The 24,480-nt window shown below is 46.0% G+C and overlaps 1 protein-coding gene across 1 annotated transcript in view; it reads right to left on the bottom strand.

The window, feature by feature from the left end:
* The window catches only part of LOC133354467 (tetraspanin-15-like), a 290,888-nt gene that overhangs the window by 129,229 nt on the left and 137,179 nt on the right, over positions 1 to 24,480 (bottom strand). The window contains exon 5 of the mRNA XM_061571317.1: positions 24,184 to 24,300. Within this exon, the coding sequence (XP_061427301.1) occupies positions 24,184 to 24,300 (117 nt within the window). The remainder of the gene's footprint in view (positions 1 to 24,183; positions 24,301 to 24,480) is intronic.

Genomic DNA, 24,480 nt, shown 5'->3' with positions numbered 1-24,480 from the left:
TTCACTGGAAAAAAATACTGCAGCAGTGCGAGACTTAATGCGTAGGTTTTCACTGGTTTATTCTCCAGCGCTCCCGGTGTAATGAAGTAGTAACTAATTTGTACGCTTTGCTTACGTGACAAACCTTACGAATTGGCTGTGTCGGGTGGTGGCGGGTTTAACGACACATTTATATTTACGCAATCAAGCCTAAAAAAACCCTTTATTACTTCTTCATATCCCTGCGGAAAATGCTGTCTGATTATTTTGACACTTAACCAAGGGTGGCAGATGAGCTTAATGTGTAGAACTTGACAAATAACTGTGAGTTCAAATCCTTGGTGAGGCTTAACTCAGCCGATCCTTCATCCAAGATTGATAAAACCAAAAAACTAGAACTAACTTGTGGTAAATACACAGTAACAATAATAATAATGATCGTTACACTTGGAATTCGAGAGATTTTACTCGTATAGTGATACACTCAGTGACACTAGGAGCATTACAGCTTTCATAGGGTACAGGGGATAACTACACTTCGCCTGACTGACGACGCTGAGAAGTTGAAGACGGTGACAAAGACTCCAGCAGCACGAGGGGATTCCACTCCAAGCAACAGCCCCGAACCTTCGCTCGGGTTCTCCTTTTATCCTCCCGGCGTGACCTCGCTCCGCCCCCGGGCACGCCCCCCATCTGGAACCTACTCGTGAGTTCCCGGGATTACCTCACGTGCCCCCACTATCACCTTTGCCCAACATCCCCCTCTCTGCTGATCACGTGACCTGCTGACTGACAGGGCTGCTGCAACCGCAGATTCCTTTCTCTGCCAGCAACCAGCGCTATGCTCCATAGTGACCTATTCCATGTCACTACATCAGCATAAGGCGGTCACAAAGAAGCTGTGTTTCACAGATGGGTAGAGCTTTCCAGGAGAGGGTGATGTTGCTGCATAGTTTTACCGAATTCCATAACAGTGGTCATCTCGTGGAAAGGCTGAGCCCCTCCATGGGAATGTGGTATGTCCATCACTGGCTCAAGTCCACCAGCAAATATGAGGACAGCCATATGCTCACATGGACAATGAGACACATTTAATTTTAACACTGAATCAAGGACAATGGAATCCACTAACCATACGTGAGGTTATCGGATTACACTAAACTAAAACTAAACTTTCTTTTTGTATTTTACCAGGTAGAGCCCACTCGGCTAAAAGCGACCTGGCCACAAATGACAGCTCGATAAAGTGGCTTATCACGTGGAAATGTATAGCAGCCAAAAACACGTTTCTAAATGTGGAGGAAAAAAAATGGAGGACCCCAGAGAAAAATCTACGCAACCACGGTTAGAACATGCAAACTCAAAATATACAGGCGTCAGGATCGAGATTGAACCCACGACCGCCTGTGTACCAGGCGAAGAAGTTAACATCTCGCTACCGTGGCACCCCTTTAAAGGCATGTGCATTAAAGGCATGTGCCAGGCCAAGAAAGGCCCTCTGAACGGTATGGCACGCTCATGCAAAGGTCTCCACTAGTGGGAGGTTATAAATGCCCCTATGGATTGTATTTTGGCCGACACTATTCCATGTTGGCCAGACGTTTGGGAAGAGGTGGGAGCAACCCACACCGCAGCCCTCCACACGCGACCTGCCGAGAGACTAACTGTGATGTACCCATTTATGCTGCTGCTTGGACACAGGCGGTGCGGGTTTAATATACTTGAACCATTGTTTCAAATGCCATACTGGGAGACTGAATATACCCTTACACCAGCGGGGCAGCATTCAATGGGGTTTTAACTCATAATGTAAGAACGCGCATATGTTATTTTATATTGCGTTTTTTCAAATGTAACTTTACATAATGACAAGGACTTTTCGTGTGCTTTCGTGTACCATTTTGTCACATCTCCTTTACAAATCAGGTTGCTGCGTACCTTTTTTTTACGTTCTAAGTGCATCATTTTAAACGCCTCTTTCTTGCAAGCTATTTGTGGCAGCCATTTAATTTCCCAAGAGGTGCAAATTGATTCCATCCGCGACGATTCGGCTGCCAAATTATAGAAGTGGGACTTGTGTCTTTTAGAAAGTATCGACTTACAAATGAGTGTGCGAAAGTTGATAGAATTACTTCCAAAGCAAAGAACCTAATATTAAATCAAATTACACAATAAGTAGTGAGAATCCCTGCAGTCACGAAAGCTTTAAATCGAAAAAGTAGTGGGAAGTCCATGGAGATTCAACGGTAATACATTCAAATAAGGAAGTTTTTTTTTTCACCCGTACAAGTGACTGATGAATTTCATTACGTTAAATTACATGATACAATAATAACAACTGTGTTATAATAGCAATTGTTGTGTAATAACAAGAACACGATATTTTAAACAATAATAACACATTAATGGTGAGGGTAAAGGTAGGAGTGTCTATCCATTGTATGATTTTTAAACAGGGCTCAGTGTCATGAGTCAGGCTATCTTAAATGGTAGCGCAGATACGCAGCACTTGAGGGGTATACAAATTTGAATTGTTGATGGACCAAAGGTCAAATTTATTTCGTAATTTTTGTTGACCTCACTCACAGTAAGCGTTCAGGTGACACCCCGCTCGCTAAAATCGGTAGAGCGGTGAAGAAAAGGCTTTCCGGATGAAGGCAACACGCTGTACGTACAAAACATCTCACGTGATTGATATGTATAGAGCGTCTTCACTCAAGAGAATGGAATGAATTAAATGGCAGGGGCAGTGCTACAAGGATTGAGGAATGGGTGACAGCAATAGAGGGGTGCTTAGGGATCATGAAAGGGTAGGGGAGGGACAGGACAGAGTGGAGGGGGTGTGGGGAGTGAAGAGGAAGAGAACGGGCAATAGAAAAGAGGTGGTGAGGCTTTAAGAGAGGAACGAAATGAGGATAAGGAGGGGGACTGCTTCATGACCAGGGGCAGTGTTGAGTTTATGGGCAGTGTTGAGTCGACGGGTAGCGTTGAGTCTACAGGCAGTGTTGAGTCGATGGGCAGTGTTGAGTTTATGGGCAGTATTGAGTCGACGGGTAGCGTTGAGTCTACAGGCAGTGTTGAGTCTATGGGCAGTGCTGAGTTTATGGGCAGTGTTGAGTCGATGGGCAGCGTTGAGTTTATGGGCAGTGTTGAGTCGACGGGTAGCGTTGAGTCTACAGGCAGTGTTGAGTCTATGGGCAGTGCTGAGTTTATGGGCAGTGTTGAGTCGATGGGCAGCGTTGAGTTTATGGGCAGTGTTGAGTCGATGGGCAGTGCTGAGTCTATGGGCAGTGTTGAGTCAATTGGCAGTAATGAGTCTATGGGCAGTGCTGGGTCTATGGGCAGTGCTGAGTCTATGGACAGTATTGAGTCTACGGGCAGTGCTGAGTCTATGGGCATTGTTGAGTCTATGGGCAGTGCTGAGTCTACGGGCAGTGCTGAGTCTATGGGCAGTGCTGAGTCTATGGGCAGTGCTGAGTCTACGGGCAGTGCTGAGTCTACGGACAGTATTGAGTCTACGGGCAGTGCTGAGTCTATGGGCATTGTTGAGTCTATGGGCAGTGCTGAGTCTATGGGCAGCGTTGAGTCTACCACAAAAAAGGAAATGTATTCCCTGCGCCTTCAGCGAGTCGGGTTTTAACCACGGCCGAATCAACAGAAGTCCGAGACAGGCAACGTCTCTTCGTAGCTCGTTAAAGACGCACACACTCATGTCAACACTCATAGCAACAGGAGTGCGAGACTGGCACCATCTCTTCGTAGCTCGTTAAAGACAGATTAATTTATGGCACCTCGCGACATCCCCGGCCCCGGGTCCCCTTCTAGAACACGCAAGTATGGTCACACAACAACAACCACGAGCGACAGAGTGAGGAAAGGCCTCTATCCAGCAGCGGATTGGCAAAAGGGTTGTAAGCGAGAGCACTTGACGGGAGTTTGCCTCTAGAAGGCGCGACGCGTGCCATTAATACAAGGTGGCATAATCCTGGTGCCGAAGTTGAATTACACGTAAAATATAGCAGCAGGTATGGGCTGGCGAGAATGTATAATCCAAATGTATAATGTAAATGCTTATTTAAATGGAAGGGTAATGAGGCAATTAACTTAAAGTGGGGAAGAGGCAGTGACGGGATCATGGGATGAAGGTGGAGGGAAGAGGAATGCACTCCAGTGATTTGCAGACATTTCAGGGGACTCATTAAATATCACGGTCCCCTCTCATCTGACCTCCGTAATTCTCAGGGCCTCCCGTGACGACGGAGTTCGTAGGGGGCCTCGCAGCAGCCCGGCACAATGAGTACGCATTCGGGATGTGGCGCGCGAAGAGGATGGCGCTCACTGGATGTTAACCAGTGGACACTGGTTATAACCAGCGGACACGCCGGTTATAACCAGTTATAACCAGTATTCGCTGGTGTCCACTGGTTATATCCCAGGTGCAGTGCATGCAACAGGGCATGTCATTGCGGCGACGTGCTGAGAAAAGGGCAATCGCACATCGCAACTCATAGAAACAATGAGACGTACAAACGGGTTATTGTCAACGTTGTTAATCCTCCATAATACAGGTGTTTTTTTTTGGGTCAGATCGCGTAAATATATAAATGTGTCGTTAAACCTGCCACCACCCGACACAGCCAACTAGTAAGGGTTGTCACATAAACAGAACGTGCCAATTCCTCACTAGTAGAGCACACCGGTGAATTGGAGAGCCAAGCCACAACATTTACAATCTGAGTACGACGTTTTGCCAATAATTAAAACGGGCTTCATCAGGCGACAGCCAGATTTGTGATCCTGATACATGAAACAGCGGTATATTGAACGCTGGGTCGAAGCTTCACAAGAAGGGGACGAGGGGTTGGGGGGGACGGAAAGGGGCTACAGCTGCCCTGGGGGGTTCCAAACTCAGTGCTCCCCCCCAAGTATTGCAATAAATGTATTTACGCGATGGGGGACATATTCATGGTTGGTGCTGGAACTCACTTTGCCAGGGATCCTTGTTCTGCGCAATGCACAATGAACTTGGTGAACTGATGAATGTCCACTCGAGCTACTCGGGCATTGTCGCCCGAGTAACTTTGTGCAGAACTTAAAGTCCACGAGATGGTGCTATACACGTCTGCGAAAACTCCTGTACATCTGTGAAAAAGAGCTCAAATAAACAGCTCATCGGATTCGCCCCAGTACAAGTCAATATTCTGACTCAGATTCAGATCCTGGCGGGCCTCAATTGGGCCTATGGTAGACGGGCCCTGAATTCAGTTCCTGAAGAAGCTCCCGCCACCACTGCGGAGCGACACATCGGGCATCGTGCCGAACAACACGCGGCAGGGAGAACCCCGAAAACGCGTCGCGAGAGCTGCGCAGCACAACCATGAAGCGCTACCGTTTCACTGCAGCATGTGAATTTGGTCACGATAATAAATGCACAGATTGAACACTTCAGTGACGGTGATTTGCTCTTTTCAAATTCGTTCCTTCTTTTCAACATGGCCGTTTGTGTCGCTTCACGCTGGCCTTGTGACATCATGCCCAGGCCGGTGTGCAGGGCCGGTGCAGGGATTCTGCAGGGAGCGCAAAAGATTTACAGTAAAACCTTGATAACTTGGTCTGTGAGTGTTTTGCAAGACGAGCAAAAAATATAAATAAATATTAATTTGATAAACGAGCGAGCTCTTGCAATACGAGTAGTACGTGTATACGCTTTGTCTGTCGAGCGTCACGTGATCATAACTGATATACGAGTGCTTTGGATTACAAACACGTTTCCGGAACGAATTATGCTCGCAATCCAAGGTTTTACTGTAAATGCAAAAGCTGCCCGGAAATGTATATATATTTTTTTACCTACGATCGATTTCACTCCCACCTTTTTACGTCTTTTGAAAAAAAATGCTAAGAAAATAGTTTAAGATTTTTTAGTTGTTTTTATTATTTTAACTTTTCGCGACAAACCCAATAAAAGTCCTCTCTGCAGCTTTCCCTCTCAAGCATGGCTGGACGGAACGAAAAGCGAAAAACAACTCTCCAGGCATTCATCGCCCGGCCTTTGTTTACAACCGTGACTTGCAAATGCCATTGGGAATTTTTATTATTTTTTTCATCATAAACCTGCGCTCATGACCAATGCCTGAGTGATTCTTATTAGGTCCTCGAGAAGTACTGCTTGTCATTTCTCACATTAATGTATATATTTTTTTCACCCTTTTAAAATAAAAAGGTCTACTCTTCCCGAGGCGTCACAAACACCCCGCTTTGTCTGCGTGGTGATTACAGTTGAACCAAAATGGTATATTTACTGCTGCACAGCAATCATCAGTGTGATGCTGTTAGGGAGGGTTTTTAAATTGGCCGTCCACAATCAAGTTCATGAAAGCGAGCAATTATTAATAATCATCGCACTGCTTTGCCATGAATGCTTTGAAATGGCTCAGAGGGATGATTTATTTGTCAGAATACTAAGCGAGGCAATCCAGCGGCAGAGCGGAAAGCTCGCAATCACGAGGATGCAGGTTCAAATCCTAGTTGGCAGTTAGTTGACTCAGCCCATTATTTCCCCAAAGTCAATCAAACGAGTACCACTTTGTGGGTGAAAGACAGCCGTTGGTTTCCTATGGATTGACTCACCAGGCCCCCCCACCCCCACCACAGGATTGTGGAATTTCCACCACTCGGTCAGAGATGTAGATGGGAAATGAACAAGGCCTCAATGGTCACCATTCAAGAAGTCGCTGCGATCCGACCCAGTCGCTGCGATGGGAAAGCAGAGTAACTGTGTTGACAGAATGGACAATTGCTTGCATGACTGGAGCATGCGATGTACAAATATTCACGTGCTGGCACGCACATTGCCACCTTGCTCACCGATTCATGTCACCGTGCCCGCCTATGTTAATGTGTTCAGCAGCATACGTCAGGATCTCTCAGCAGCCTTAAGACAGTGTCAGCTTATGATGTAGTGGCACGCTTTCTCGTCAAGATTGCTTTTTTTTCTGGGCTAAAAGCCAAGGGGTCAAATGCCAATGGCGCTCGACTTTTGTTCATTTATCTTCATACCTTTCACCCCCCCCCCATCATCATCATCATAAGCCACAAAGCGTTGTGGTTTTCGTAGCCAATCGGTCCATTTTGGGGGGGGGGGGGGGGTAAGGCAACGTGGTGGTAGTTGTATGCAAGTGTGTGTGTTTTTTTTTGTCATTAACCCTTCACCACCCAACAATAATGCCACACGAAGAAAGATATAAATAAATCACAGCTTGGTAAATGTCACATTCTAGTCGGGTGGTTGAGGGTTAACAGCGAGGATTTCGGCATGAAACTACCACGTGGCACAGCCCAAAAAACAATTGTGGACCATCGTCAGCCGTGGTTGATCCACTGCTGGATGAAGGCCTCCCGGCATCTGCTGCGCGAGCTGATTTCATTGCTCCTCCTAGTTAGCCGTCCCCTTCACTTCTACCCCTCATACTTCTTTCAAGGCGTCTGGCTAGCGTAGAGGAGGCCTAAAACAGCCTCTTTGAGAGGGCTCCCGGCAGCTTTCTCCCATCGTGGTGCGAGCAGACGAATTTCACGCAATGGCACGGCCGCACCCAAACCTTTGACCTCTCGTGCAAGATGGCCGTGCGCAAGGCAGGACAGTTCGTTGCCTGTGACCCTAGAAATAAAAGTCTAGGGTATCGAACTGTTTTCAGTCAGGCCCGCAGCACTCTGCTGTTATGAATGGGGGCTCAGATGAATGAAATGAAGAGCTTATTATATATTTGCCAGTGGTGGTGTAATCGAATGCTCCCTAGTCTGAAGCCAACTGTGCAGTGTGGGGGAACAATCTTTACCAGGGGTCGGCAACCAAAATAACAAGAAGAGCCATTTCTTTCCAATTCGGTACAAAATTCAGTATTTCAAGAGCCGCAATGCATCTGAGTACATACTGTACATACGTACATATCGTCAAGAAGCAGCCCGTAAAGAGCCGCATGCGGATCCGGAACCGTAGGTTGCCGACCCCTGATCTATACCATCCTTCATGCCGGCAGTCCCATCATCCGGATGACTATGTTGGTTTTGGCCTGGAATTGGCCACTATGTTTGCTGTGTCACGGACTCAAGGCTCTAATGACGACCGGCTATGGGGCAGTAACGTGTGTCTTGTCTGATATATTTTATGGCACAAGATAAATATGTAAAAATGTTCTAAAAGTGGAGATCTATAGTTTGAAATGTATTCAATAGGCTCCCGACTTTCAAAAGTCCAAGAGCATGGAGTGACTCATGTTGCACTGAAATGTACTTGTGGGAGACTGATATTAAAATTAAAAGCAGGGAAACTGAGGATTAATGTTAGGCAATGCAATAGTTTATTAAATAAATTAGATAATCAAATAATAAACCTCCTTCACGTGTCTGTATGTTTTCCACATCCCATCAGCCATCATAATTCAGCTGCAGCGTCAGGCTTGCTTAAACCAATACTGGTGATCTGCTAGATGTTTATAGGCAAAAGCACTTCACCTACACAATACATAACTACGCAATACACAACTATACAATACGTAACTAAACAACACGTATCTATGCAATACGTAACCACACAATACTTCAGTATACAATACGCAACTATACGATACGTAATGATATGATATTGAACTATACAATACATAACCATACAATACGTAACTATATATTATATAAATATACAGTAAAAAAACACAAAAAAGTAGTTGCCGTTGTTTCTGTCATAAAATCATGGCCGCTGCTCACATCTTCTTGCCGACTCACGGTGAGACGGACCAAGAAACCGGAAACAAAACAATTCCCTACCAAGTAAGCTGCATCGGGTCACGACAGACATTTTGGTACAAAAAATCTCTTCTGGGGAGCATGGGTCAAACATTCCTGTAGCAGGACGACAGTGATGCTGGCGCGATTAAGGGTCAAAGTCTCATTTAAATTTCAGGAAAACCGGGGCTAAAACTCAAGGCTCCTGTATCCTGGTCTCGACCCACTGGCTGAAACACAATGGGCACCCTTGCCCTCCTCACTCCCAAAGCCATGGCAAACAGCGTCTGGCAAACAGCAGCTTTGCGGCAGCCCCAGAAATAAACTTTGCTGGGTGCTAGGGTCAAGTCAGTCAAAATTTATTTGGTAAGCCTGAACAAATGGGAACTGAGAGTGAGAGAGAGGGAAAAAACCTCCCCACATCTTGCTTTCTGGTCTGTATCTCATTCATCACTGTCAGGGCCTACGTTAAGGAGGCCTCATCCAAGTCGAAACAGAGTTCAGCTCTGCGTCCGTTTTCCTCTGCTTGCCGTTCCAAAATCTGATGACAGTCTTCTGGATGTAATGAATAACAAAATAAGTAACGTGACCTCTGGGAAGGATGGAGCATCCAAGTGGGGGGAGTCTGGATATGCTCGGCCGTGTTTGGCAGGAGGGTCAGAGGGAGCTGCAAGCAATGAAGTCTTTACAACGAGGTCAGAGGTTCATCGATTACAAAGGCCAACATTCACCCCCTACTTGCACTCGCACTTCCACAGCCAAGAGCGGGGACGTGAGTGAGGTGACTAGGCTCGAAATTGGCTTTTTTTTCATTTCTTCCTGTGTCCTCAAAATTGGCAGCTTGCATCAAGGTGGGCTGCAAATGTCAGAGTTCGGAGGGATCTGGAATTATATATTTTTTTACACGCACATGGTGACCCCCTGCACCGCTCCGCTGGAGCTGTCTGTAAGAATTAGGAGGAGTCAGCCCCGGTACGGAGGACAATGCCATCGATGAAATGGTTAAGGGGGTCGCAGCCCTACACCATGGCCATCAAAAGTAGTTCCGGTTTGTGATTGAGCGTGTTATTGAGCGCGATGCGTCAAGTGAGAAAAGGGTTGTGTGTTGGGTTATTATTACATACAGTTTCCTGGTGGCTTGGTGGGGTCCACTTTCTTAACAGAACATGCACAATGGTTTGTATTCAGTTTAAGCTATTGGACAGACTGTCCTATTCATTACCTTTTTTCACAATGTACAGTTTATTAGAAAGGTAATTTGCCAATGTGTTTGGCAATATTACAAGAGTTCAATGTTTATATTCCAATCAATGGGAAAGAAGTCCTCTTTCTATATTGTGTGGCATTTGAAAAAAATCCGCAGGGCTACGATTGTACATTCAATGTTGTGAGCCATTCCATTTGTTCTACCAAAGTACGCGCGTTGTATTGGGGCAGCTGAGTGGAGTCTGCTTGTTCCACCAGAGTATGCGCCTTGTATTGGGCAGTCAGTAGTGACACCGCAACAAACAATGACGCTACATGTAAACCCTGCTATCAAACAGACCTTAAATATCGTGCAATGCAATTTTCAAGAGCAGGTTATTGTTATCAAAGCTAGACTAAGGGTAGTGCAATTTTAAAGGGGAATCATTTTTCTATTTACAAAGGGACTAATTTAAAACATAAATGATGTAATATGATTGGTCTAAACATAATCTCCCAGGGCTACTTACACTTCAGGGAATGTATGATTTAGAATGAATTTAAGTTTGTGCGAAATTTCAACCACAAGTGGACTTATATAAAGCAGCAGCAGCAGCGTTTTTCGTCAACTGTATTGTCGATTCAGTAGGTCGAATCAGTTCCAAATCGACATGTCGAAATGCGGCATTAGTTAGAAATGTTTGATTACTGAACACGTTTAAGACTTGTTGAATTCATGAATTCAACGTTGTCAAATATTGGTGATATATCACATACTTTATTTAAAATGCTGCCGATAATTGAGGAAATGCTACAGATGCCTAGTGCGTAAATTGCCCACAATCGAACATATATAATCACATATAGCAAGAAATATCACGGCATATTTCTTCTCTAGTCTCTTCATTGCTGTAACTGTATTTTACTCGATTTACTTTTGTCGTTTTTGGTGACCCAGAATGTTGCCCTCGGAAATCTGAACTGCCGAGTTCTCACCTTGCTAACCGAAATGAACTTGACATTTTACTTTGAACACTGCCAGTGACAGCTGTGACTCGTCCACATGCCTGGTGTCTGCAAATGCGATATGCACTGCTACACACAAACTTAAAACTACTTGACAAGCTGAGTCAGTCCCACGCCTTCACATCGTGCAGTGTCACTCCGTGACAGGCATGTGGGATTTTTTTTCTGGCCATGCTGGTGTCTGCCCACGTGCATACTAAGAAAGGGGAGTTGGACAAACATTCCCATGTAGGATCTGTCTTGGGGACGCTTGACACTATCAGGCTATGCTAATTAAATACGTGACATTGTTATTATTGTGGTGAGTCTATGAGTCTCTGTGCAAGTCTATGGGTCTCTGTGTTAGTCTATGGGTCTCTGTGTTAATTCTAGATTTGAAGCTTTCGTGACTGCAAGGATTCATACTGTTTTTTTTCCCGGTAAAGTCACATAGGTAAAAAATAAAATAAAATAAATGAAAACAACTAAATTAAATCTCTTTGTTAGTCTACGGGTTTCTGTATGATGAGTCTATGCGTCCGTATGTGAGACTATGGCCCTCTATGTGGTGAGTCTATGGGTCTCTATGTGGTGGGTCTAAGAGTCTCTGTGTGATGCGTAGATGTGGAGAACAAGAAATCTTATCAAATGTCAATGCCAAAAAAAAAGTTGAGGGGGAGTTAGTTTTATGAAGCAAATCTACTCGCATTCAAAATGCTAAACGGTAATGTGGAAATATGTTCCTATCAAAGACTATCAGCAGGGTCAAAAGTGCCTTGCCCGTGGTACGCCGCCGATTAAAATCAAATTGTCTTGCTTTCTTAAACTAGAAAATGATCATTATCATGTAGGAAACATTTCAAACCTAAGCGGAAAGGAGTATAAGGTTAAACGAGAGTAAGGCGTACATATAGAGTTCAATTCGTGACTGCTGCGCTATCAGCATGGAGCGAATACCAAATGTGATTCTAGGAGTATTAGTACAGGGCACACACAGTGAGTATAAACATACTTTTTGGTGTTTGTCTATCATAATATGGTAATCAATCAATGATTTCAAAATAGTTTGTTGTAATAATTTACTTATTAATCCAGGAGAACGACACTGGGTCACATGACTCGTTTTCAGGAGGGCCCTGCTGAGTTTTGTTTTACTTTAAGATGTTTTCAGCCAATTTGTGAATGCTTGTAATCCGTGGCAAGAAACCGGAGCACCTGGGGGAAAACCGACACGGGCGAGGGGGCAACGCTACATCCCCGTACAGATGGAAGCCGATGGCGATTAGTCCACTTGCTGTTCTATCTTCTGGTAAACCAGGGGTACGGCACCTCGACGCCCACGGGAAGAGATTTTCACAACGAGTGTCCGACCACCAACCATCGCTTCCACAGTGCTGGATTACAGGCGTGCATAACCACCACCGCCATACTTAATCGTGCGCTGTTGTATTATTAGTTTGATTTGTGAAAGGCATTGCTTGTGGCCCAGCAGGGATGCAATTCGTCTCACGCCCACACGTGCAATGATGCAGAAAATCCATTACAGCGCAGCCTAATTAGCTAAAGGGCATCATGTGATCAATGATGTCACTATCACCTATTGTAACGGGCAGGCAAGTGCATGAGCAACAAGGGCATGCATAAGCAGCGTAAATAACAAATACTAACAAGTAATGTACGTGGTCTTTGTCAATCCACTGCTGGACAAATACCTTCCTAACTCCACGTGAGTCATGTGTTTTTAATCATCACCCTGCTGACCATTGTGGGTTGGTGACGAGTAACAGGCTACCCTGGACCGGTTCGGATATAATTTGCCACAGATGATCGCCACGGTGGGAAATCGAACTGGGGTCGCTGGGTTCGTGACGCAGCGTGCATACCACTACACCACCGCTGCACCCCAGTGCCAATAACAGACACAGATTGCAGGGACGATTCACGTCAGAAGTGTCTCCAAGCTCCAATGCGCATTGGACGCCGTTAATCTGCGTTGGGGACTTTAAGTGAGTGGTTGAATTTCGATTTAAAGCTTTCGTGACTGCAGGGATTCATCTTCTTGGTTCTTTCAGTAAAGTCACGTAAAAGGGAAGTAATACAATAATAAAAATAAAACATAATAAATAATTCTCACGACGTTTCGGCCACAACACAAGCAGCCGTCCTCAGGTGAGGATGGCTGCGTGAGGACGGCTGCTTGTGTTGTGGCCGAAACGTCGTGATAATTATTTTATTATGTTTTATTTTTATTATTTTATTACTTCCCTTCTACGTGACTTTTCCCGAAAGAACCAAAAAGATGAGTGGTTGAAATTCCACTTTCCTATGACAGTGCCCAGCATATGCACAGCAGTACAACCACTGGTGACTTCCCACAAAATGATACTCAGTTAATTCACCCCAGACGGTTGATGGGCAGAGCGGTGGCACCGCATGCCAAGATTTGAACTCACTTCCACAAAGCCACTCTTGTTATAACATTATTATAATTATTATTTCATCACCACTGAGACCCCTGGTAAAAAAATAAATCGTGCACTCAGACTCAAGATTAAACCGGACTGTCAAGCAGAGTGAGATGACGACCTTAGACAAACTCATTATCACCTGCCAAATTGCATAGATTTATTGTTGTTGCTTTGAACCTTTAACGGCTTCGTGGCCAACGCCACGCGAAATTAAATGCACGCGCAGGCCCGAGACACCGTAGAGATGACGAGAGAGACGCGCAGAAAGCCAGCCTCTACGGGGGGCACGAAAGAACGTGCGACTCGTGATTGTCACACGACGGGCCCATCGAAGGTTACCGGTTTCGTGCAGCCATGACCGCTACCCACCGTCGCACTGCGTCCGAGGCACCGTGTCGCGACCATGGCTATAATAGAACGACGTTGGGAAACAGCTCGCGATACATTTCCCAAGGTGGGGAGGCGGGGGTTAATGTGAGGGGGGGGGGAATTATTGCACTGACAAATTACAAATGTTGCAAAAATCAAGAAAATGATAAGAGCCGAGGGAGAAAAATGTCCGTCGGACGTGCAGCACGATCCATTTATCAATACCCCGCCGGTTTCAGCTTGCGCATTGTTGTATGTTGGACGCAAATCCGCGCCGCCTACGTTGGCCAAAGGCGTATCAGGAGAGCTTGGACAGATTAAATAAGTGTGGTGATTTGATAAGTGTGTTGAGGTTGGTTAGACTGGTTATGTACGTATGTTGAACTTCTTTCGCACCATACATAGCCAACCATGTTAATCGAAGGTGCGGTTAGAGACGTTTAAAGGTTTTGAATTAAAAAAAAATTGCACCAAATTGCAAAAGTGGCTCAGCAGTGGAGCAAGCGGCTTGTAATAGAAAGTTTGAGAGTTAAAATCTTAGGTGGAGCGTGGTGGGGGGTGACTCAGCTTTATCAACAACACCACTTTGTGGGAAGTCAACAGTGGTTGCCCTATGGATAGACTCGTCCCCGCCAGAGGAATGCTCATGTTCCACCACTGGCTCACGGCTGCAAACGGGAGATGAGCATCAAATGCCTTTGGGCATAAAATCGCTTCGAATTTCCTTTGCAAGGACTTTAGCGGGGTATCTGTAAACGGAGCACCCCGTATTTTAAAGCGACCTACACTGCAATGTTGACGACGTGGCTGGCACACCGCAACAGCCTTCACAACCGAGCATTCACGGAAGCTGCTTGTTGTTTTGTCAATCACGGCATAATAACTGGCAGTACCCTCTGCAGGGATGTGGTGCTGTGCAGAGCAGGCACGTGACATTGGTTGAGCCGGCCACAGGGGCGATCATCGTAGAGCTCGCTTTGTTTCTGTCAGCTAACAGAGCTAACTCCACCATTGGTACCTCATTTGCCAGTACAAAATATGATAATTGGTTTTTTACCCTTTTATCTGGCAAAAAAACTGACACCTTTTTTTTACGAGAGTCATGTTTGCATAGATCACAATACCTGCAGTCATAATGCAAACAAAAATATAACTCTGATAATGTATGCACTGTCTAGTGAGACTAGCCTAATGAGACTAGGCTCTAAGGAAAGCTGTCTCGGGTGTGGACCAATCAACTTCAAGGACAGTGCATACATTATCAGAGTTATGTTTTTTGTTTGCATTATGACTGCAGGTATTGTGGTCTATGCAAACATTACTCCTCGTAAAAAATGTGTCAGTTTTGTTGCCAGATAAAAGGGTAAAAAACCAATTATCAGAGCTAATTCCATTCAGTTTGCAGACACACTGGTCATCCTTTAGCCATACACAAATGTAGAGATGTGAAAAACAATGTTTTCAGCTCGTAAAAAATAAACACTTGGGCACAATGCTTGCCACTCTGCATTATAGCGCACGTTAGGCTACAATTCTACGCAGCGCGAACAAACGAAAGGTTTTTCCAGATTTCATTAAAATACTTTAAATTAGGCATTCGACACAATCCTGGGCCAAGAACTAGCGCGCATGGAACATAATGTATTTTTTATTAACTTATAAGCTCAGCAGTCTTCTTTAAATGTTCAAGCACAGGCATGCACAACACCGTGAGCAGTGGCATGCGAAGAGTCCGACTCTTTGCAACCGAAACTACATCGCACGGGCAGAAGTCAAGCCATGTGCAGTGTCTTTATTGACCACCTATATTCAGTAATCACAAGTCTAGAATCAATTTTGGAGCATAGCCTCTTTGTAAATTCACCGTGATTCACGTCCCGTGATTACGCCCCACACGAGCCGGCATGGAACGAGGTCTGCCCCCAGTAATCACCGTTAGTCGCTGTTAATTTGCAGGAGGAAAGTGGCCTCTTGCAACCTACGAAGCTGTGATTCATGTGGCAGAGCCAGGGTGACGGGGCGACGGAGATTTAGCGTGAGACGCTGGTGGTGTGTGGTGCGATAGTTAAGATTTTTAAGCACGCAAAGACGTGCATGGCTCGCACAAAAGCCTTATCTCGACCACCAACTCAAAAGAACTGAAATTATGGCAATGTTGTCGTTTAAACCACCGACTCAAAGAGCTGTTGTTAAGATTCCGAATTGGTTTATTTTGCTTAGGTTGTGTCGGTATCGTGTCGATTTTAGCGATAGCCCTCCCTCCGCATGACAAGGCCAAACAAATCAAGTTGTCACATGGGCAAATGCAAACCGGTTACGTTGAAAAGCGAGCAACGTTTTTGACAAATTTGCACAAGGTTTCACCGCAGACTACACCCAGCATCACCAGGCAGGCGTTAGCAAGAGCTAAGATCTCGAGTGAAGTAGACATTATACCCACAGGATCTAACCCAAAATAAACACAGTCATGAATCGTAATATGGGTCGTAAAAGCAACTGCATGAGTTGTTGCAATGGCGAGATGTTATCTCCCCCCGCCTGGTGCGCAGGAGGTCGTGAGTTTGATCCCTACCCTGATGGTGCCTGTTGATAATTTGGAGTTCACGTGTTTTCTCCCAGTGGTCACGTGGCGTTTCTCTGGATCCTGCGGTTTTTGCCTCCACAATAAAAAAAACACATTTGTTTAGATTATGTGGCTGCGACTATGAATTCCATGTGATAAAAGCCACTTTGATGAGCTAAAATATTAAAGTTAGTGCAGTGGTTGTTTGAAGTGCACTGTTTCAGTCTGCAGAATGAATGTTGCTGGTGGGCTCGCAGTGTCATCAATTTCGCTTTCACCAAATTCACGCATCACAGATTTGCCCATTGCTTCCTCTCGCATATTTCATCCACCTCATCTCCACCATCGCAGTCATATTTTGTACCGTTGTTAATTCTTCGTGAAGCGCCTTGGTCAAGGCGCTATATAAATTCCGTTAAGATAATAAGACAGAGAACAGAAGTAATGCAATAGGCAGAAAAATATTCCACCTTCACATAATTCTCTCCACTTGTATTTTACACATCTCGTCAGCCACGTGGCCTTCTCGGAGTGAATAATTTCAGCAGCATTGGTTCAACACAAGCAAACTTTGGACTGCTTTTGACATACCGTGTCTCATCTGCAGAGTCAGGCTCGCTTCAACCATTTACACTCAGAATATGTATTCATACTGGAGGAATCCGATGAGCTACTAATGCTCTTTTTTCACAGATGTCCAGTAGGGGATGGTAAGAACTTTACAACAACAAACAGTACAAAAACTTGATAGTAGTACAAGAAAGGTAAACAAATTACCCAAACACATACAAATCAAACTAAACCATCCGCAACCTACCAGACAAAGCCTACTGAGGTATTAACTTATTTTTCAGAAGTGCCCTGGCCACAAATGATACCTCAACAAAGTGGGCCATCATTTGGACGTTGACAACACCAAAAAAAAAAATCTAAATAACCTCAATGCACGTTTCAATACGTTTGTATATTGTAAGAGGAGGGATGCTGCAGCGGTGTAATGGTTAGCACACTGCACTTTCAGTCCAGTGATCGCCGGTTCTACCTCTTGAAGCAACTCTAAAAGTTTTCTCGAATCCACCCACTCCTGTTCACCCAGCAGTGTGAATAGGCACGCCACAAGTTAAGTCAATCGCAACAAAATGCTGGTGACCTTCGAGATGTTTATATGTAAGGGCCCTTTTCTGTTAGATATGGGGCCTAGTTTGACGTAAAACGATATAACGCACAATACCAAATAACAATTTGTGTAGCTGTGTAAAAAAATTGAAAAACATTGCGTCAAAATGATATACTTCCGGAAAATCCATCTCACGGATGTATCGTGCACAATCATAACACGAAGCTTTGTAACAATATTTTTTTTTGTGAAAGTTCGATCGCTTTAAAACCTATTAATCGTATTATGTAAGCATTAGGTATAAAGTAGTGCAAGCAAAAAACTCAGGGCAGGAAGAAAATGTAATTTAAAACTATAATTATTTTCTTTATACTGTAATTGCTATACTTTGTCATTTAAATTTGACACATGCTTGCATCCTAAGTTGCACAAATTACAGCATGCATCATCGAGCGCAGCACAACTATGATACTGTGTAGGCATTAATCCCACAGAAACGCGCCGTGATGGAGAGACGTTCACCACCTCGCCTGGTATACAGAAGGTCATGGGTTCGATCCTGACGCTGACGCCTAAATATTTGGAGTTTGCATGTTCTCCCCGTGGTTGTGTGGATTTTTAAAGCAGAACAACGCCACTCACTGGATTTGACACTCGCTGTTAAATTGTGATTGGCACAAATAAACACTGATTCTCTTAACAGAGACCGTGTTTTTTTCTTCTTGGTTCTTTCGGTAAAGTCACGTAGAAGGGAAGTAATAAAATAATAAAAATAAAACATAATAAAATAATTCTCACGACGTTTCAGCCACAACGCAAGCAGCCGTCCTCCCCGACAGACCTGGTCTTCACCTGAGGACGGCTGCTTGCGTTGTGGCCGAAACGTCGTGAGAATTATTTTATTATTTTTATTATTTTATTACTTCCCTTCTACGTGACTTTATCAAAAGAACCAAGAAGATGAATCCCTGCAGTCACGAAAGCTTTACATCGAAAAGGAGACCGCGTTGTTACAATTGTGATGGCATTTTTTGTACTAGCATGATCAAATACAAAAGATCTCGTGCATATGTATTAGATATGCAATACATGTGTGTGTGTGTGATATTAAATACTTGCATGTAAGGTAACAATGTGCCGAAAAAGTAAGGTTTTGGTTTAAATCAGTGCTTACTACCTGCTAAAGTTGTCGCCATCCTCCAATCGGCCACTGGGGCCAGTGCTCACCTCTGTGGGTCACCCTCAGCCCGTACGCGGAAATTCCAAATTCCGTCGTCGGGAACCAGTATCTCCTTACGACAGGTTCCGTCGACCGTCCACAAAGTGGGTTGCAATTTTTTTCAACTCTGCAGGAGTGGTGGATGGTCTGAATGAGTCCCCCAACTGAGATTTGAACTGGTCACCACGTGACGATGAGACAGCTGGCTTGGTGTAGTGCAGGTTCGAACCGATGTAATGGTGTAATTATTTGTTCACGCCACCGCTGCCAGAAGGGCATCCACTCGAGGGAGCGCTACGGAACGCCTCAAGGGGCTATTTTGGCCTACTCTTCCACACTGGCCACACATCTTGGAAGAGGCGGGAGCACCTACAACTCTACCCCACCGCACTTGACCTGCCGCTTGGCTAACTATTATTTTCGGGTTAGATCGCCTAAATATAAATGTGTCGTTCAACCCGCCACCGCCCGACACAGCCAATGAGTAAGGTTTGTCACGTAAACACGCCAATTACAAAACAATTAGCTACTAGTTCATGCTGCCGGGTGGACAGATGCGGTAAGGATATTTAAGAAACCTGCACCATCGTTTCAAGCGCCGTGCCAGGAGTTCTAACCGAACCGGAGGCCTCTGGATTGCAGAAGTCCGGTGAGCCATCCATTACACCACTATGGCGGCATACACCATTCACCCAGACGACACTCCCCTCGCATGCCCGTCCAGGCCACGGCAGCACCGGCAAGCCCATAGCAACTACCGCGATGGCTCCCCTCCCCTGGGAGACCCGCGGTGGCGAGATGTTAACTACCTTGCCTGGTATGCGAGAGGTCATGGGTTCAATCCCCAACCACGACGCCTGCATATTTGGAGTTTGCATGTTCTCCCCTTGATCGCGTGGATTTTTCTCAGGGTCTTCCTGTTTCCCCCCCCCCCCCCCCCACATTTAGAAACATGCGGTTAGAGTATTTAGCTGCTATAAATTTCCACACGATAAGCCACTTCGTTCAGCTATCATTTGTGGTCAGGTGGCTTCTGATAAAGAAGCTAATAGCTCAGTGGGCCTTACCTGGTCGAATATTTTTTTTGTATCGACCCACACCGCCGATTATCACGGTTGGCTACGTACGGTGCATAAAAAAGGTTCACCATACATACGCGCAAGTTTTCCCTTCATCACCAATCGTAGGAGTGGGGGGCAAGGGGGGGGGGGCTGAGACAATCAATGTAAGAATGGCAAGCTGATTGTCACCGTCAATGAGAATATGATATTTCGAGGGACTCTTTTGTTCGCATTAAAATAGCGTCCAAGGCTCAGAATGAATTATGTTGACGTGCTGAACGCTGCCGTATCATTCTGAAATGGAATGCTGTTAAAAAGATAAAACCTCCATAGCATTCATTCATTCATCCCTGAAAGCTTCAACTGTTTAGCTTGAATTCCTTAACACAAATGAAGCACTCCATTCTTCAATAAAAGTTCCAAAGTGATTAATTGTCTGGCACCACATTTTCGCGAGAAATGGCTCAAGGATTATAGACACTAAAAGAGCCTACAAACACGTTTTGCCCTTTGATATTACTAATACATCCAATAAGACACGGCTCAATGTTGATAGCATGCCGGTAAAAGTAAAGCGCCAGCCGTGTGGATGCTTAATTTTCATTAAATGTGTTGCACGAGCGAGATTGAACCTTCGCACACATGGCCAGCTTAACCCCTTGCCTTTCCAACGTGCGCCATTATAAACACGTTACCGGCAACGTTGCTTACACGAATACGGCCGTGGGTGCTGCTCCCATGAATAAGCTTGACTCACTGAAGTCTCCGTCATCAGGTGGGACCGTCACAGCCAGATTTGCTGCAAATCTGGCTGTGACGGTCCCACCTGATGACGGAGACTTGTGTTGCCTCCGAAACGTCGTGATTTTTATTTTTTATTTTATTTTTATTAATTTCATTTTTTACCTACGTGACTTTACCGAAAGAACTAAGAGTATGAATCCTTGCAGTCACGAAAGCTTCAAATCTAGAATTGACTCACTGACTTTTCCACCCCATCCAGAGGACTCGGCAGGTCTAACGGACTGACCGCGTCGCCTCATCCACGCTGTGTTCAACCACCACCACGACCACCCCTACACACCACAGGTCACAACAACTCACCCACTCGCTTGCGCACCGCCAATTAGCACGGTTGGATTCGTACGGTGCGAAATAATTTTTAACATACATACACTCGAATGCTATCCCACTCACTCACAAACCCACTCACTCCTCACTCACTCACCGCGATGCCGGTCACAACGCTTCTTCTCTCTCAATTTAAGACACGAATTCACTCTTATCCAAGAGTGCTGTTTGTTGCTGGCTGCTTGGCATTTTGGGCCTTTGTGCATATGCTCACCTAGCTTGATTTAACATAATCGTAATTAAACATACATTTCTCACTTTTGGTGTTTACTCGACAATTTATTATTTCAGTAAATGTTTTGGAATTTGCTTTATAGGCATTTTAAACAATCCAGTACACATTTCGCTTGGCATTACTTACACTGCGTATCAGTGACTCCACTGGAGTCTATGATTGACATCTTACAGGTGTCGGCCTTGTTTTAATTTAATTTACTTTATAAATTCATGGGGGTGGCGGGGGGGGGTCAAACTCGACGTTAGTTTAATATTTTAAATATCTGCCGCAACACTCAATGGACAACTTTGTGAACTCCACAAAGGGGCTCTTATTGTCTTATTTGGGGGTCACAGCATCGCTCTTAACGCCCTTAACTCGGTCCAACGGCACCACTGATTAGCCAGACATGACGCTCCCCATTAAATTTCCTCTTGCCGCAATGTGCAATGTCTCTCTACTCCCGATGGCTGAGTGATGCTCCCCCGGTGAGATTCTTTGTTAAAGGTGAGTGTCTCTCACTGCGTCGGTCACACAAGGACAAGCGGGCGGTCGATCGTCAGCGTCCAAGAGGCGTTAAGGCCGCCTGCGCATCAAAACGAACCTCAAATTCGTTCACGCTTTTCGTTTTTTCTTGTCTCTGCAGCCGCTCCACGCAGATTAACGTGCGAGAATGTGGGCAGTGGGCATCTGGAAACGTGAACAAATGTCACGATAGCCTGCTGACAAATGAACTAATGTGCAAGCGACAATGGGCTGCATACGGCACACTGAATGGTTATAGCCAGCAGAGCCAAATCACGGTACAAAACCGGCCAAAGGCAAGTTGGGCTTTTTTTTACTTGCTTGTATTGTTTCTGTAACACATTACCGGGCTTGAGAGAAGCTGATGTTTCACCCACAGCTGTAGACCTCAAACACTTTGGGACAAAATAATCACGTTTTGTTGTACTCTCCAAGCGCACGTGACTGTGTTTGAAACATTTCACGCAGCGGACGTTTTTGCCGTTGGTCCGTGCTTGCACACCGCGCCGTGCTTCTGAGTCGTGTTTGCAGACCGTGCACAATTGTGCGAGTGATCAAGCGCTGTGCGTGCGTGCGTGCATCAAGGCCAGACATCACTTGCATCACTTACACGACACGTCTGCAGTTGCACGAGTTTCTTTGTGCGCGTGAGTGCGTGCGTAAGTGCATCACCAGTGGGGAGCGGTAGTGTAGCGGTTCGTGCGCTGCGCTACGAACTTGGTGACCCGGGTTCGATTCCCACTCATGGCCAACACCAGTGACGATTATCTGAACCGGTCCTGGGCCTCCCCGAAGTCGACTCAGCCTCAAATGAGTAACTGGTGCGGTGTGTAAAAACATCGCCACTGGTGTTGGCCGCCCACTCCCTCGTATGCCGTGCCGGCCTTCATAGGTGCTCGCTAACAGCACTTGCCCCAACAGTCTGTCAAAGGCTATACGGGGGATCTTTGTCTGTCGATCATAAGATGTGCGCACACGAGGGTGCCACTCAATATGCAAATGGTAAACGTGAAGTCTCAGTCTTCTTGGATCACTCCCTCCCACAACTTGTTACCCGTGGTGTGAAAGTCAACAGCTGAGACTCTCACCCCGCTCTGTGCATAGTCACAGGTAGCTCGAAGTGCCCCCCTACCTCCTCCCGCTCATTCTTCTCTCCGTCCGTGCCTCTGCGTTTATTGGAGCAAACGGTAACCGCTGAGTGGATTGCCGTTAAACTCACAGCAGCAGCAGCAGCAGCAGCCTCAGTTTAACTGGAGAATGAATAAAGCCAGGAGGGCAGTGACCTTGAAAATAACAAACTAGAATTTCGAGTGGCACCCCCTGAGTGAGCGTGTGTACATGAGCGTGCATGAGAGTGCAACGGTTCGTGCGAGGGCAGTTCCTCGTATTAAGTCCAAATCCGAGGTGAACGTTTGAGCGTCATCCGAACAGCACATTATGGGGCTGTCAATTTGAAGGCAAGTATAGTTTTAGGAAATGTCAATTATCAGCGGTTTGGCAGCGTACACGGGACTTGAGCGCGCCGCCGTCGTCCGAGTCTGTCCGAGTCTCTCCAAGTCCGTCCGAGTACGCCCGACACCACCGCGGTATTTCATGAGAATTTCACCCTCACCGAGAAAGGTGGACATATTCTTTCTGTGTGAGAAGTGCGCAGCCACTGGAGCTAGTGCATTTTAAAATCTAGTCTGAAAACTCATTTCTTGAGAACTGCTTTTTGTGTTTAGTTTGTTGTCCTTCGTTCCGCATCTCCGATTAGCACGGTTGCCTACGTACGGTACGAAATAAGTTCAACATACATATAACTGGTTCACATATTACGCCCCAAGTAAAAAATCTGCTTCATCACTACACTAACGATTAACCCACACATTATAAAGTGTCAGAAATGTGGACATCTGAAATCACTGAAGTGCCCATGCTGTTTCGATCACAGCAAACCACCTAGTTGAGTGTGACTCACCATGGCGTGTCAACATGGGACATGAGTAGACCAAGATGGTTTGGTGTGGTGATGACCCAACATCTATGACTCCTAATCGCACCTTCCTACCACCATTCTGTGCAGGCTCCGGGAGCCGGGCAGTTGGAGGCAGTCGCCCTCGAACAATAACGGAGGGCGGAGGAGCGACGCACGCACAACAACGAGCGGAGAGCCGGGCGGTTCGAAACAAAGCAAGTTGGCACAGCGTGGGGGAGCAGCAGGTGGTGCATCTGTCGGTTGTCTCAGTTGGTTAACCCGTAAACACATATTCTTAAAACTCAACACACTCGTTAACAGCGTACGGCTGGTGACGTTTTGGGCAACGGCCCTTCTGCACAGCGCACGTGCCGAGTTTTGTTGTCGTCGTCGCTGCTGTTAATTGTGCAGCAGCAGCAGCATCACCACCAAACAATTTGCCCAACCCATAACGGCAACACCTGGGCGCCCGTCCCGTGACTTGCTGCCAGCGACGCCTTCGAGACGACGTCAAAGCTCACCGTAGCCTGGCGCGAGCGCGGTGGCGACGTCGCTGCTGCTGCTGTTGTTGCTGCTGCTGCTGTTGCTGCTGCTGTTGTTGTGCCGTACCTTCTCAGTGGCGCAGCACGAGTATGGGACCCCGCAGGCCGCCTTGCCCGGAGCAGAGCACAGGTGGTAGGGGTTGTACTCCCAGTCCGTGTACGAATCCGCTCCGCAGCACTGAAACTGCGAGACACAAAAGACAAAGATAAAGATACCACCCCCCCCATACAGCCTTTAGCAGACCATTCGGGCAAGTGCTGTGAGCGAGCGCCGATGAAAGCTGGCACGGGCACACGAGGGGGTGGGTGGCCAACACCACGCCCGGCCGCCTTTGTTCCCCCGGTTCTGATGTTTTACACACCG

This window comes from Lethenteron reissneri, chromosome 47, assembly GCF_015708825.2.
Source record: "Lethenteron reissneri isolate LAM-NWPU_2019-01 chromosome 47, ASM1570882v1, whole genome shotgun sequence".
Lineage (NCBI taxonomy): Eukaryota > Metazoa > Chordata > Hyperoartia > Petromyzontiformes > Petromyzontidae > Lethenteron > Lethenteron reissneri.
This window is presented reverse-complemented; position numbering and strand designations above follow the sequence as displayed.